The sequence below is a fragment of the Leuresthes tenuis genome, unplaced genomic scaffold (genome assembly GCF_036924035.1).
Source record: "Leuresthes tenuis unplaced genomic scaffold, fLeuTen1.0.hap1 SCAF_6, whole genome shotgun sequence".
Taxonomy (NCBI): Eukaryota; Metazoa; Chordata; class Actinopteri; order Atheriniformes; family Atherinopsidae; genus Leuresthes; species Leuresthes tenuis.
The window spans coordinates 34,054,325-34,070,678 of record NW_027325360.1 but is presented as its reverse complement, the minus strand read 5'-3'; the positions used below and the strand labels follow the sequence as shown (position 1 = coordinate 34,070,678).

Below are 16,354 nucleotides of genomic sequence, written 5' to 3'. Positions count from 1 at the left end.
TGAATTAAAAGATTTTGAGATTAGCATTTTGTCTGCTGACTTTAGCATTTTTTTAACTGCTCTTTGATGAGCAAATGATCCGATTGAGAACCCGTGGAAAGCCAAACCCTGCTTTATTGCTAATTTACTAAAATGTAACTATATGCAATGACATCATTCAGTGCTAAAGAAGACTATTTGAAACTGGCTTCCAATAAAAGTGAATGTAGAAATGCTTACTTAAATTGAAAAGTAAGATATCTATGCAATCAGAGCTTTCTTTTCCATCAGACGTATCACCTTAATCTAGCAATTAGATTTTACACACATTGCACTATCCTCACTCTTCAAACCTAAAGTTTATGTTCATCTTTTTTGTACAATCTACAGTTCTTTTCTCACTCTAACCTATATATACAAACGTGCATTGTTTTGTTTAGGTCTTTAAAGGAAAGGACAATCCACTGATGCTGGACTGGAATAAAGTGAGAGTGTTTGACAAGGAAGTGGGACAAATGTTCATGAATCTGGCCAAGACATCCAGGGAGGCCCAGGTAAGAGCTATTAAAAATGTGGCCATGTCAAGTATCTTGTCAGCTTCTCTGGGTCATTATTGTAAGTGACCTTTTAGCTGGATTGGAAAGCTGGAACCCACCTCACTGTGAGTGGTATCAAGAGGATGCTGAAAATTGCTCATAACAGATCCATTAAATGCACTGAACTGCTGAGGACCCCCTCCTGTGTGCCCACCACAAACACTTCGGAGTGAAAAACGCGATTCTGTACATGCTACATCGGGCACATGCTTATTTAGATGTGCCTGGTTTACATGTAAGAGTCATGTTCTTTGACTTGTCCAGCGCCTTCAACACCATAAGGCCTCCCATGCTGAAAGACAAGCTTCTAGCTATGGGTGTGGCCCACTCACTGACATTGTGGATCATAGACTACCTGACTACCAGACCACAGTATGTCAGGATGGAGAGAATGCAGTACTGGGGCTCCGCAGGGTACTGTTTTGCCTCCTTTTCTTTTCACCCTGTACACATCAGACTTCAGGTACAACTCGGATACCTATTATTCTGACACAAAAACAAATAATTAAATTGTTGCAGGGAGCACAAATTAGACAGTTTAATTTCGTTTCATGAACTGTCGTGAGACTGGGTTCCCATCTCCCATGGCACACATGCCACAACAGCCATATCATCGGAATACTCCTGTATGTGGCAGGAGTTGTACCTGAAGTCCGATGTGTACAGGGTGAAAAGAAAAGGAGCCAAAACAGTTTAATTTTGTGACAATTTTGTGCCGTGAGACTGGATTGGCGGTGGACAGGAGAAGGAGTACAGAGACCTTGTGGAGTCCTTCAATGGCTGGTACAAAAATAACTGTCTGCTCCTGAACACTACCAAAACCAAATAACTGGTGGTAGAGGAGATCAGGAGATCTAAAACTTCATGCCAGTCAGTCTGCATTGATGGAGGGGTGATAGAGACTATTCAGACCTGCAAATACCTAGGGGTGGTGCTGGATAATAAACTGGAGTGGTCTGCCAACATAGAAGCAGTGTACAGGAAGGGCCAGAGTCATCTCTTGTTCCTGAGATGGCTCAGGTCCTTCAATGTCTGTAGTGACATGATATGCATATTTTATCCCACTATCACTGAGAGTGCACTGTTCTATGCTGTTGTCTGCTGGGGGAGTTGCACTACAGACAAAAACTGTAGGTGATTAAACTGTCATGAATAAAGTATTTTCTATTCTATAATATTGAGGAAGTCCACATCTTCATCACATGGTGGAGGGGCAGTTTTTTAGTCTGCAATAGCCTGAAAACTATCAATCTACTGTCCTCCTGGACCTGCTGCTGTGTTTTTGAAGGATTTTAGTGACTTTTTATCCTCCATAATAAAGTTGGAATCTGTTCTAATCCTTGAAGATTTTAACCTTCATGTTGATGACAGCTCATCTTGCTTCGCAACAGAGCCCACACACCAAAAAAAAACACGTTTTAGACTTAGTTTTTACCCTTGGCTTAGACATTTCAAATATGTCTGTACAGGACGTCCACCTGAGCAATCATTGTCTTGTTTTGTTTGATCTGCACTTTAGCCCTGAGCCTAAGCCCTTAGAAGTTAGGTCTCAGAGCCGCGTTATCTCTGGTAATACTGCAGACAGTTTTTCTGCTATGTTTGACCCTGTTTTATTCATGGATTGCCCCAATGTGCACAATTTTATGCACTGTTTTACCAATCACTGTGTAAAAATTCTGGATCAGGTGGCACCTGTTAAATCAAACTTGTCAATGCAGAAAAAAAAGTGTGCCCTTGGACAAATGAAGATACCCTGAGTCTGAAGATACTATGTCCAAAGCCTGAATGTCAGTGGAAATCCACTAACCTTGAGGTGCACAGACTTTATCTCAGGGATCATGTGTCCTCATACAATGAGATAATGTAAAATGCCAGATCTGACTATATTCATCAACTGGTAACAGTAAATAAGAAAAACCCCAAAGTGTTGTTTGACATGATTCATTCTCTTGTATGTCCTGCTGCACCAGTTACTTCAGTTTTTTGTGAAGCTGACAGCATTGTTGAGATTTTTTTATTGACAAAATTAAGATGATAAAGGAGAAAATCCCTCACCCTTTGTGTGGAATCCATGCTGTCATTGAGCCTGTCTCCAGCTTGTGGTCCTCATTTAAGTCTTGGTGATATCTCGGCACTGGTGACCAAGATGAAACCCTCCTCCTGGTCATCCGACGTCCTTCCGTGTGGGCTCTTTGTGAAAGTGTTTGATGTAATTGGCCCCTGGGTTACTGAAATGGTAAACCTCTCTCTTTCTACAGGTGTGTTTCCCAATACATTTAAGCATGCCATAGTGGAGCCTTTACTTAAAAAGACAGGCTTAGAACCGGCTGTCCTCAGTAATTTCAGGCCTATTTTAAAGCTACCACTCTTGTCCAAGATCCTAGAGAAGGTGGTCTCTGAACAGCTGTCATCATTCCTGAATCAAAGTAACATCCATGAAACATTTCAGTCTGGTTTCCGCAAACATCACTCGGAGACAGCCTTGCTGAAAGCGTCCAGTGACGACATGTCTGCCTGCTGATTCAGGAAAATGCACTGTTCTAGTTCTCTTAGATCTGTCCTCAGCCTTTGACACCGTCAACCACCAAATCCTGCTGAAAAGAGGGATGAGGTAGGACTGTCAGGTTCAGTTCTGCACTGGTTCTCGTCATACCTTTCTGGGCGGAGCTTTAGTGTTTCAGCTAATCAAATAAGGTTCTGTTTTGGGTCCTGTATTATTCTTGTTGTATTTCATTCCTTTGGGAAAAATCATTCAGAGATTTTCAGATGTTTCCTACCACATATTTGCTTATGACATCTAGCTTTACTACTCTTTCAAGCCAACTGAGCTCCAGAGGCTAAAATCCTTAGTTAATTTCTTGGCGGAGATAAAACAATGGCTAAGTGATAATACCTTACAGTTAAATGTGGACAAAAGAGAAACACTGGTTATTGCCCCTGATGACTCCATTCCAGGGATTAACCAGTACTTGGGTGACTTGGGCCAGTCTGTGAAACCGAGCCTGAGAAACCTGGGTGTTGTGTTTGACAAAGACATGTCATTAGTGCAACACTGTAAACAGCTCACCAAAAACTGCTTTTTTCAACTGAGAAAAATCTCCAAACTCAGAAAAATGGTGTCACAACAGGATTTAGAGTTGATAATCCATGCCTTTGTGTCTTCACATTTAGACTAATTTAATAGTTTGTTTTTATGTCTAAACAAGAAGGAACTGTCTCGCCTGCAGTTAGTGCAAAACTCTGCAGCGAGAATTCTGACCCGCTCTAATAGGAGGACTCACATAACCTCTATTCTTAAAGCTCTTCATTGGCTGCCAGTTTCCTCTAGGATAAATTTTAAAATTCTGGTTTTAACCTTCAGAGCATTACATGGTCAGGCTCCACCCTACATTAGTGATCTGATCCAGCCTTACACCCCAGCTCGGGATCTGATCTGTGGATCAGAATTTACTTATGGTGCCACGCACTCGTTTTCGGACCAGAGGAGACAATCCTTCCTGTTGCTCTCAGGCTTTGGAACGATCTTCCGCTCTCTCTGCGTTCGATGGAGTCTATTGACTCCTTTAAAAGACAACTTACGATCTATTTATTTGTTTAGTTTTTTTTTTGCTTAATTGTCTTGGGGCTGATATGATTGTTACTGAGTTGTATTGGCCTTTTAAATTTAAAATAGTTTGTATTTCCTGTTTATTGCTCTGTTGTAACTAAAGTACATATCTGTACAAATAAAGCTTGCTTACTTACTTACTTATTCGTACAAACAATAACTTATCCTCCTCCTTACAACTGCGCCGTGGGACCAGACAAGGCTGCCCTTTATCGCCACTATTATTTGCTTTGGCGATTGAACCTTTAGCGATTGCTTTACGTGATAATATCTCGATTAAAGGCATATGGAGGAACAACACTGAACATAAAGTAGCCCTTTATGCGGACTATATGCTCTTGTACATATCTGAACCAGTAAGTAGCTTACCATTGATACTTACCCTGTTAGATAAATTTGGAATGTCTGGTTATAAAATAGACACACTAAAAAGATAACTCATGCCTATAAATCCTCTTGCCAAACAGATTGTGCTTAGTTTACCTTACCCTTTTAAAATAAGTAAAAATGAATTCAAATATTTGAGAATCTGGTTTATGCATAATTTCAAACATCTTTTCAAAGCCAACTTCCCTCCAATTATCGAATCTATGAAAACTGATCTTGAACGTTGGAACTCATTACCATTATCATTAGTAGGTAGAATTAACACTATCAAAATGATTGTGCTTCCTAGATTTTTGTATCTGTCCCAGGGTATTCCTGTCTTTTTGACAAAATCTTTCATTTTTACTTATTGATAAACTGTTCTCCTCATTAATCTGGAATAATAATAAAAAAAAGTTTTTAAATTAATACGGAAGAATATCTTACAGCGGTACCGTGAACACTGAGGATTTTCCCTACCCAATTTACAATATTACTACTGGTTGACTAACATACGCGCTATGCTACATTGGCTTAACCCATCACAAGATAATGGCCCAAAATAGTTATGGTTAGAAAAGATGTCATGTGGACCTTCCTCTTTACAGGCCTTGCTCCCATTACCAGAACCTATATCCAGATATTCTATGAATCCAGTTGTTAAGTACTCCTTGAAGATATGGGCACAGTTCAGAGGAGCATTTTCACTGAATAACATGTTAATTAATGCCCCTATATTAAGAAACAATATGTTCAAACCTTCCATTATAGACAGATCTTTTGATATCTGGACCAGGAAGGGATTAGTTACATTAAAATACTTCTATATTGATGATAATTTTGCATCCTTTGAGCAGTTGAGATTAAAATATGAAATCACTAACTCACATTTTTTTCAAATATCTGCAACTTTGCACCTTTGTTTCCTGAGAATCAGTTGAGTTTCCATTTATACTGTCCAGATCTCTCCTTGATTCTCTTCTGCTGCTTAGCCCCGACCACAAAGGGCTCATCGGAAAGATCTACATGTCACTCAATTCTCACAACTTAGAACCTTTAACACGTTTAAAAAATGAACGGGAAGAAGAGCAAGGCATAGAACTTACTGAGGATATATGGGACTCCACATTAGATAGAATACACTCATCTTCAATTTGCTTAAGTCACAAGGTAATACAATTCAAGATTGTACATAGGTTACACTGGTCTAAGGCGAGGCTGGCAAAGATGACACCAAATATTGACCCCAACTGTAACCGCTGTGGAGCAGCAACAGCCACTTTATCACATATGTTCTGGTTCTGCCAAACTGAACAGAGTTTTGGCAATCCATATTCAAATTCTTCCCTGACCTGCTAGGAGTACCCACAGCACCTCTTTCCATAATAGCAGTAATTGGTGTTATACCGGTAGAACTCCTGCCCCACACTCGACATGGCAAAAACATAATAGCCTTTACTATCTTACTGGCTAAATCTGGCTAAATCTCCTCCAACCTTCAATCAATGGATCAGGGACCTCCTGCACCATCTGACTTTAGAAAAAATCCATTATGCTACGAGAGGTTGTGCCCTTAACTTCTATACTATTTGGCAACCAGTTCTAGATCTTGTTGAAAAGATTGATGCCTCAGACATCTTAAATGTGTAGAAGTAACCCCTCCTTCTTTCTCCTCTCCTCTCCCCACAGTTTTTAATTTAAATTTTTTTTTATTATTTTATATATTTTTATTTATTTATTCATGTTTTTGCATTTTGATCCTATGCTGTAATGTTAACCTGTGGGGGTGCAATGGGATGGGGTTGTCTATGGGGTGTCAATGTCAAGTTGTATCTTTTATAACTAAAAAAAATATAATAATACTTTGAACAAAAAAAAATAAAAGAGATGATGCGACACAAGCACAAGTCTCTGTATTACCAATGTCAGAGTATGGTCCGCATTAAGTCATACGTGTTACCGGTGAGGGTTGGACTCTGTCAGGGCTGTCCTTTGTCACAGATTCTGTTCATAATTTTTATGGACAAAATTTCTAGGCACAGCCAGGGTGTTGACGGAGTCGGGTTTGGCGACTTCAGAATCGGGTCTCTGCTTTTTGCGGATGATGTGGTTCTGTTAGCGTCGTCAAGGCCGTGACCTTCAACTCTCACTGGCGCGGTTCGCAGCCGAGTGTGAAGCGGCTTGGATGAGAATCAGCACCTCCAAATACAAGACCATTGTCCTCAGCCGGAAAAGGGTGGAATGCCCTCTCCAGGTTGGGAATGAGATCCTTCCCCAAGTGGAGGAGTTCAAGTACCTCGGTGTCTTGTTCACGAGTGAGGGACGAATGGAGCAGGAGATTAACAGGCGGATCCGCATCGAGAGGAGTCAGTTGAGGTGGCTCGGGCATCTGGTTAGGATGCCTCCTAGACGCCTCCCTGGTGAGGTGTTCCGGGCTCGTCCCACTGGGAGGAGACCCCTGGGAAGACCCAGGACACGTTGGAGAGACCATGTCTCTCGGCTGGCCTGGGAATGCCTTGGGGTCCTCCCAGAAGAGCTGGAGGAAGTGGCTGGGGACAGGGACGTCTGGCTTTCTCCGCTCAAGTTGCTCCCTCCGCGACCCGATTCCCGGAGAAACGACAGATGATGGATGGATGGATGGATGGACAAACATAAGGCTGAATAAAATTTTCCATTACACATTTACTTCATTCATCATCCAGAGTTTCTGGTTAGCCCATGTGATGATGCTCTTTGTGATGCAGAAGTCTTACTGTTGTATGTACTGGTGATATATGGCTTGGATGTAGCTGCCAGAAACCCATTCCATGAAGCTCTCTATGCACTGTTATTGAGCTTATCTGAAGGACACATGAAGTTTGGAGGTCTGTAGTGACACTGCTAAAAGTTGGCGACCTCTGAGCACTATGCGCCTCAGCATCCGCTGACCCAACTCTGTCATTTTACGTGGTCTACCAGGTGTACTGTAAGTAATCAGAGTCTGCTATTACATATACTATATAGGATTTGGTATAATTAGACTTTTAGCAATAGTGGTATCATTGCTCATGACACTGCTCATTGATGCTGATGTTTATCGATACTGTTAAGATTTCCAAGTCACATCTTTGCATTTTTTGGCCATACAAAAAGGAATGAGGTCTGAAAGAAGAAAAAGTGTCTTTTGACTATTGCTAAAGTCTCGGTTAATTTTTGTAAGATTTCCCAGTAAAGTTTCAGGTCCACAGGGCTGATGACTTGAGTCAGCACAGTTGAATTGAGACATGGTTACAGCTTGACTGGGAAATTTAACTGGTCAACTATCTATTGTTCCAGTCTACATGCACTGGAGCAGAACGGAGTCATTGACTAAAGTACGTTTGACTCTACAATGTTGTGGACTGTATGGGAAATGTTTAAGAAGTTCTTTGTTTCTAACTTTCTCTGTGGAAGATCAATGTACATGTTAGTAAAGCCAAATTTATTAGACAGATGTAGTTGAACTTACTTGAGTGGTGTTTTTGTCTGATGATGCTGTGGTTATAAAATCAGGATTTTATTAAAGCAGAATGCAGTCTGGAAATGGAAATGTAATTTAAGCATTTGAGAGGCCACTGTAGGTTAGGAGGAAGAACAGTTATCTGCCAATCGAAAGGTCGGTGGCTTGACCAGCTTTTACCATTTAACCATGAGTTGACACATAGTTTTAATTATCACAATTTTCATATGTTTGACAAAAGGAAAAAACATGTCAATGAGAGCAGCTTTTTTGAGAGTTAGGCTGTATCTATATGGACCTATGCTTTATTGTTTGTTAAAAAAAAATGCAAAAACACTTTTGAGCCATTGTGGAATGCTTTGGCCCATTCAAGTCTAGTCTCATCCCTCTCTGACACACTTAAATACATATTTTGGAAAGAAATTAAATGCATTTCCTCCATAAAGTAAATTGTCCACGGCAATGGGTACTTGAAAGTGTATGCCAAGGAATGAATTTTTGGAAAAATCTTTGGTAAAAATAGAAAAATAAAGTCTTACTGGAAAGTCATACTTCTAGGGATTTCCCAAAAAGATTTTGTGTCCCCCAATACCGGTCGAAGTCATATAAGATAGATATATCTGCTGATACAGAATGTTATATGATATAGAGGTCGTTGTTTTAAATGAAGCTATGTCACTCTGTGAAATAAATCCGTTTTAGAATTTTAGATATATTCATGTGTAGAAAAGATTTGTATTTCTTAAGTCACTCAATGAACAGAAAGTACAAGTGCTTTTGTGAGCATTTGTTCACCTATACAAAGCATAAAACTGTGTAAAACTTGCGTTTTACATTGCCACACTGCGTATGACTCTTCTAGTGGAAATTAAACATTAGATGAACTTATTATGTGAAGACCTGGTTTATAAAGAAAAGTCATAGCACACTATTCCCGATCGAGGGATCACTAGATGAACATATTACTATTGTGAATATTTATTATTCTCCCGTTTCCGTCACGATTTCAAGGGCATAACTAGTCCCGCACGGTTTCTCCGACTGAGATGAAAAGCCTATCCCTACGCGGAATAGTGTGCTATGACTTTTTTCTCTCATTACTTGAAAATTGAAAAAAAAAAAAAAAAAAAAAAAAAATCACGTTTTTCTCACAAATCGCCTCTGAGCACAGAGAGCGATCACTCAGGCTCCCGTTGACTTCCATTATAAACCAGGTTTCCTCATCTCCTTCTAAAATCAAAGTGTTTTTAAACTGCCATAAAAACTATACTGTACATAGGAGCAGCATAGAAATGACATGTGTGAATCACATCTTACTTTAAGGAATATACAGAGACCAAGGCCTATTTAGTCAGATTTTCACAGTAAAACCCTCTGTTACCTACAGTAACATACCATCAGGAAGGCTTATTCACTTTAATCTTAAAATAAAGAGCCCAGTGAAACAAACCAGGAGTTTTCTCAGCTATGTTATACTATCATGTCTCACTGTCAAAGAAAAAGATTTCTCAGGTTTACCTCAAGGGGGAATTTTTGTTCTGAGTCTGTCTGCCTTTATCTGACTAAAAAAAACTGCATCACCATAGCAGCCTGTCATTCAACCGGACCTCGTCTTTTCCCAATGAAGCAACCTAATACACACACACACACACACACACATCACGACCTTTCTCTCCATCTCCCTATGCTGAAGAGATTCCTTGCTGCCTTTTCCTCTGGGGCACAACCTGTCCTCCTCTGTGTCTGTCTCTGGCTTACACAGTGCTGTCCCTCCCTCGTGCTGCCTAAAGCAGGCAGGTTTCACCATGGAAAACCAGTATCTCATATGTCAAACTATCTTTTAGTTTATCTCTGTACCATAGCTGTTTCATGTTGGATTTGAAGTATCTAATGTTTGACTGGCAACAAGCAGGTCTCTCAGCATGCAGTAGCTCCATTGGCACCCTTCAAAATTTCTTCAGAAATGTTCTAGTTATATTTTGCAAGCTGGACTCCCACCGTTATTACAGTATGACATTATCTACAGTTATTACTTTGCCAGTGAAATGGTTTTGAAATGAGTAATCAAAGAAATTTTTTTATATATATTTTTTTTTTAACAAGTGTAGTGCCATATTGTGACGCAGAGTGTGACACGCACATCAGTCTTTTATCTAGTAAAAGAGCCTGAGGTATCTTGACTGTAGCTTGTCAGTCATGACAGTTATTATTAACTTCTATTAACATTTAACTTGTTATTAAGTTATGTTAAAGCTACTGAAAGCAAAATCACGCATTATGTAGTAAACTTACCATTGCAAGTTAATCATCACTGTGGGTCTCTGTCCAACGTACTGTTCTTGTCATCATGAATTAGGAAACTTTTGCTATATGCATTTGTACATGAACAGAACACATGCAGCTTAAAGAATGGAGAAAACTGTGATATCGGTGAGAAGGGAACTACTTAAAATCTGGTGTAATCTTGTGCTCTGCAAAGTACGTTTATATGAAGATAAAGATATTTTCGCTATTATATATGTTCAGGTTTTTACCATCATATAACTATCAGACATGTGTTGCACAGAATATAACTAACCAAAACGCATCAAATTAGCAAAAGAAAAAAAGAAGTCGTCAACTATCTGCACGTTTCCGACTAATCGATTAGTCATGCACATCCCTGTATATATATATATGCACATATATATATACACATACATACACACACACACATATATATATATATGTTTGTGTTGACTGTATGTGTTTATTTGTTTGTATATATATCTAAATATGTATTAATATTCTAGAATATAATTTAAAATTCTTCTTCTCACATAGAAAAATCTTAATGACCAATCTTCGCTCTGAGGTCTACTTGTAGTTACTAGAGTTTATTTGACAAATTCTTAAACAAGAAGCCAATGGCTCAGTGGTGAGAGTGGTGGTTCAATTCCCACTGTCACTAAAGCAGACTGCAAGAAAGCTGGAGAGACAGTGGCGTTCGTCTAATTTAGAAGAGTGTCAATTAGTCTGGAAAGATAGTTTAATAACGTATAAGAAAGCCCTTCGTAAAGCTAGAACTGCTTATTATTCATCATTGATAGAAGAGAATAAGAATAATCCCAGGTTTCTCTTCAGCACTGTTGCCAGGCTGACAAAGAGTTCGAGCTCTGTTGAGCCATGTATTCCTTTAACTCTCAGCAGTGATGATTTCATGAGATTCTTTATCAATAAAATTGTTTCTATCAGAGAGAAGATTGATGGAATCCTTCCCACTATTATCACTGATGTATCATCAAGTAGAGCAGCTTTAGAAGTATCTTTAGAACCTGATTTGTATTTAGATGGCTTCTGCCCAGTTGATCTCTCTGAGCTAACAACAGCAATAGTCTCTTCTAAACCATCAACTTGTATTTCAGACCCAATCCCAACCAGACTGTTCAAGGAGGTTTTCCCCTTAATTGACACTTCCATATTGGATTTGATCAATCGGTCTTTGTTGACAGGATATGTACCTCAGACTTTTAAGGTTGCTGTAATTAAACCTTTACTTAAAAAACCTACTCTTGATTCAGAAGTGTTGGCTAATTAACGACCTATATCCAATCTCCCTTTTTTGTCTAAAGTTCTTGAAACAATAGTTGCAGCTCAACTTTGTGATAATTTCCATAGAAATAATCTGTTTGAAGAGTTTCAGTCAGGATTCAGAGTGCATCATAGCACAGAAACAGCACTGGTGAAAGTTACCAATGATCTCCTCTTAGCCTCTGATAGCGGACTTGTTTCTGTGCTTGTCCTGTTGGATCTCAGTGCTGCATTTGATACGATCGATCACAGAGACTTGAACATGTTATTGGGATTAAAGGAACTGCATTAGGCTGGTTTAAGTCATATTTATCTGATAGATTCCAGTTTGTTCTTGTAAATGAAGAATCTTCCTCACACAACAGAGTAAGTCATGGAGTTCCTCAGGGTTCTGTGCTTGGGCCTCTTATGTCACACCTTTCCTCACTTTGCTCTCTTTTTCCCCCCCGTTTAATTTCTCAAATGATATTATGTACATGTGACATTATTGTGGTTATTAACTTGTGTTTCCCTGTTCCAACAGATATCCTTTAAATGGTGTCATGGTGTTTTTTTTCCCCCCTCTTTTCCCTTTTTTCTGTCTTCCCAAACCCTAGCTGGTCGAGGTGGATGGCCACCCTTCCTGAGTCTGGTTCTGCCAGAGGTTTCTTCCTGTTAAAAGGGAGTCGTTCCTTTCCACAGTCGCCTCAGGCTCAGGACGGGAGATTGGGCTGAAGACAAGTTTCGGTGCAATCTGTTGGTTTCCTTAGCTAGGATATTATTTTTTGAATTGGCTCTATATGAATGAATTGGACTAATTTTGAAATGAATTAATTGGATTTGATTGGATTATGATTACAATTAATTGAGCTCCAATTGGCTTAAATTGGATTATTATTGAAGTGTTTTGTTATAATTTAGGACGGACAGTGTCTTCCTGAGGCTCTTGGGTCCAACAACAGAAACTTGTGTGAATTTAGAAGCAGAAAATTCAGTCAGAAAAGTTTTCAGGCCTATATCTGTTCAAGCAATGCCCACAGTCTAATCAACTGGTTTCATCTGGCTTCATGGATCAGAACAGCAGAGGATCATCTGTTTAACCAGGAATATTTATGCCATCCTGTTTAACAATATCACATAAAAAAAAGCATGTACAAATTGAAAAGTATTGGTCTAAGCACAGAACCCTTAACAACTCCATAACGAGCTTTGTTTTGTGGAAGATTAATTATTTATGTGAACAGACTGGCATTGATCATATAAATATGACTTAAAGTCTAATATGGCTCTGTGATGTCATTTTGTGAAGCACAGACACAATTACATTATATGAAGCCATGAGAAAATCATTGGTTACATTTGACTAGTACAGTTTCTTTGCAATGATCTGCTCTGAATCCTGATTTATTTATTTATTTTCAAAATTATAATTTCTGTGCAAGTAGTCACATAGTTAACTTAAAACATTTTTAAGGAATTTTAAATGTAAAGAAAAAATTGGACAAAGGTCTATAATTAAATAATAATAATAAACAGTTCTCAATCAACAGTAGGTTTTGTAAATAAAGATATAATTCCAGAAACAGAAAAGTTAGTCAAGTTAAAAACCTTGAACATTAAGGTTAGGATAGAGTCTGAATTACAAGTTGATGATTTGGATCAGGGGTGTTCAAACTCAAATACACAGTGGGCCAAAATTTAAAAACTTGGACAAAGTCGCCAGCCAGCCTTGATATTTATTGGGGAAAAAAACATCTACAAAAGTTTTTCCTTTTCATTAGAAATAACCATGAAGCTTTTCATTTGGAAACAAACTTAAGTTTTGCTTAAACATTGAATCTTGAATATCAACAGAGGTATTAACGCACTAATTCACCAGCAGAGCCTTCTGGGATCTGTAGTATTAGCGGTGTATGCACAGTTTACCGGCAGGTCAGCTCTAGTTTGGTATTATTTTGCGCGCCAAATATGATTAGACTGCAGGCCATCTTGGCATGGTGGGCAGTTTTTCTTTAAAATTAAGTTGAGGAAACTCGACAAATGTAGCACATAAAGAAAATTCCAATTATTTTTATCTACATTAGATGAACAGTATATTAAAGTCATGTTAGGAGTATAGGAAAAAATATAGACCTGTTGGACCTTTAACATGCATCTGACCCTTCAGTTGATTGAGCTACTTGAAGTAAAGGTTTTGTATGACATATCAGTATGTCACATTGTTGTGAAGGAATTTTGTCCCACTCTTCTTTACAGTGATGCTTCAGTTTGTTTAGGTTTGTGGGCATTACTTCCTGCCAGAACATTTCAATCAGGTTGAAGTCTGGACTTTGAAAGGGTCATTTCAACACCTTCATTTTTTTTCATAATCAGCCAGTGTGTTGTAGATATGCTGTTGTACTTTTTTGGGCAACATGAAAATCATTCCAAGTTTCAGCAATTTTTAGCAGTCTGACAGGTGACCTCACATTTCACTCTAGAATACTTTGGTATTCAGAGGAGTTCATGGTTAACTCACTGACTGCAAAACAAGCCCAATTTGTCATCCCTCCACTACCGCCACTTAACTGTTAAACTATGAAATGTTTGTGCTGTTTATTGTGTGTCTGTTTTGTGACTAACTTTGCACTGTGTATTGTTACGGAACATCTCCATTTTGTCTTATCTGTTCAAAGGAACATATTCCAGAAGTCCGATTTGTTGACTTGCAACAACTTTCAAACTTTAACTGTACTGCTATGCTCTTTTAGAAAGAGGGTTCTTTTTTCCTGGTAACCTTTTTCTGGTAACCTTTCCAGCTGTATATGGTAACCTTAGCAGCTGCACTGTGTGGAAATCCCTGAATATAATATAGTAACATAAAAATGCAATGAAATAAAACCGTTCAATTAGGGAAAGGTTATAATCAGATGTAGCCATTACACAGTATATCTACTGTGTCTCACCCTCGTACAGTAATGAAAAATATTCTGTAAAGGTATTCCACATATCCAGACCCAAGGTACAGCCAACCAGAAATATACTCTACTGGATGTAGGTGAACTTTCTTAACTTTGGTTTAAGCTCTTATTGATTATCTCTCTTAATGCAGGTGGAGTCGGTGAGTAAAAAAGAGAAGACCAAGCAGAGGCCTCAGGCTTTGAACACAGTGGAGATGTTGAGAGTGGCCAGTTCTGCCTTAGGTATTTATATTAATGTGCCATTATTTTTATTCTATCTTCCTATTAGTAGAATATTTGTTCTCTTCTAGTTAATGAAGGTAATGGGAGGGTAAATATCTGTAATAATCAGTTTCTTACAGGTGTAGCGCCGGTGCTGATTTTTAGCACTGACCCAGCATTTAAATGCTATTATGTTGAATGTGTGTTAATCCAGTTCAGATTACAAGGAATCTGATTTTATTCAGATTTTAAATCAGAATTTCACATTAAACATTGTTGGAGAAGACAGATAGCCCAGATCTGAAGCAAATCTAAGTTTGAGTAATTCCCATGCATGAACACAAAGACATGAATTCCTAGGCTTGTGGACACATCCCAATCTCAGACCTAATATTTAGCATTTTTTTTATTCAGGAGCAGTAGGTCAGGAAGGACTTTTATGATAATAAACATGCAACACACATGATAGAGAGTATGGTGAGGAAACTGCAGTTCTCTCCGTTTTAGCTGAACATTGGTGAAAGCATCCATGACTCTTTGATTTCCAGTGTACAGTATCATAATAAACTCAAGAGAGAAACCAGTTCTCCTCAACTGTTAGGTGAGCAAAATTGATCAATGTATGTTAATAATGAGTGAGACTTGTCTGCATGACAGATTGAACAGATTTAATCAGACCAACTGGAGGTTTAGTATCACAAAAAGTCTTGTAGTGTGTGAGACCTGCTGCAGATCCTTCATGTAATGAACACAAAACTCCCCAAAGGGAAGAACTAGACGGGTCGACACTGAAAATCTTGTGCTGTTAAATTTGCTTAAATTCACTGGTCACTGATAAACTAACTCTTTGGTCTACGCAGTTCAGTTTACCACAGAGAAAACTACTGATCACAACCGAGAAGCTGGAATGAATAACAGTTAGCAATATTTTTAAGATACAAGATTAAGTTGATGATAGTTTGATTCTCTGTTTATTGTTAATTGATTAACCAACTAATCATTAGTGTAAAGTTGTATATAGATAAATAAGACTGACATCACTGTTGCTGCTAACAAATCCCAACAGTGGTATGCAGTAATCCAGGAAAATATTATTTTGATGCTGTGATCCTAATGTTAACCATGTCCTTTTTTTTTTTATATACCTAATAGGATTGTCAAAAACACAGCACAGAGCTGCTACTGTCACTAGCATAAAATGAACTAATAAATTTAAAATAATTTTGTATTTTACAGTGGTATACCAGCGCAAATTAATTCAAATGTGTGGTTCCTCATCTACTTGTGTCCATGCAGACAAGTATTTAAAGTGCTTGTAATCTTCTTGGTTCGCTTCCCACTTTGAGCCATTCGTTCATTTTTCAAAGAAACTAGTTTTCATGCCTCCTGTGGCACAATTGTCCAAGCTGACAATGGCTATAAGAAGGTGAGGTCTCCCTTCATTGAGAAACTGTTGCAGAGTTTAAAAGGTAAAGATGTGAATGCAAGGAGTGCTTTATTTCATGTCCCACTATTGCTGTGGCCCAGCATTTGTGGAGATAACTACTTTGCAGACTCGATGACAAACTTTAAACCTGAGATACTAGTGAGGGCAAAAACAGCCCAATGCATCAACTAC

At 38.6% G+C, this 16,354-nt stretch overlaps 1 protein-coding gene across 1 annotated transcript in view; it reads left to right on the top strand.

The window, feature by feature from the left end:
- The window catches only part of top3b (DNA topoisomerase III beta), a 72,551-nt gene that overhangs the window by 31,597 nt on the left and 24,600 nt on the right, over nt 1-16,354 (top strand). Inside the window, exons 7-8 of the mRNA XM_072388586.1 lie at nt 420-533; nt 14,667-14,757. Coding sequence (XP_072244687.1) covers nt 420-533; nt 14,667-14,757 — 205 coding nt within the window. The remainder of the gene's footprint in view (nt 1-419; nt 534-14,666; nt 14,758-16,354) is intronic.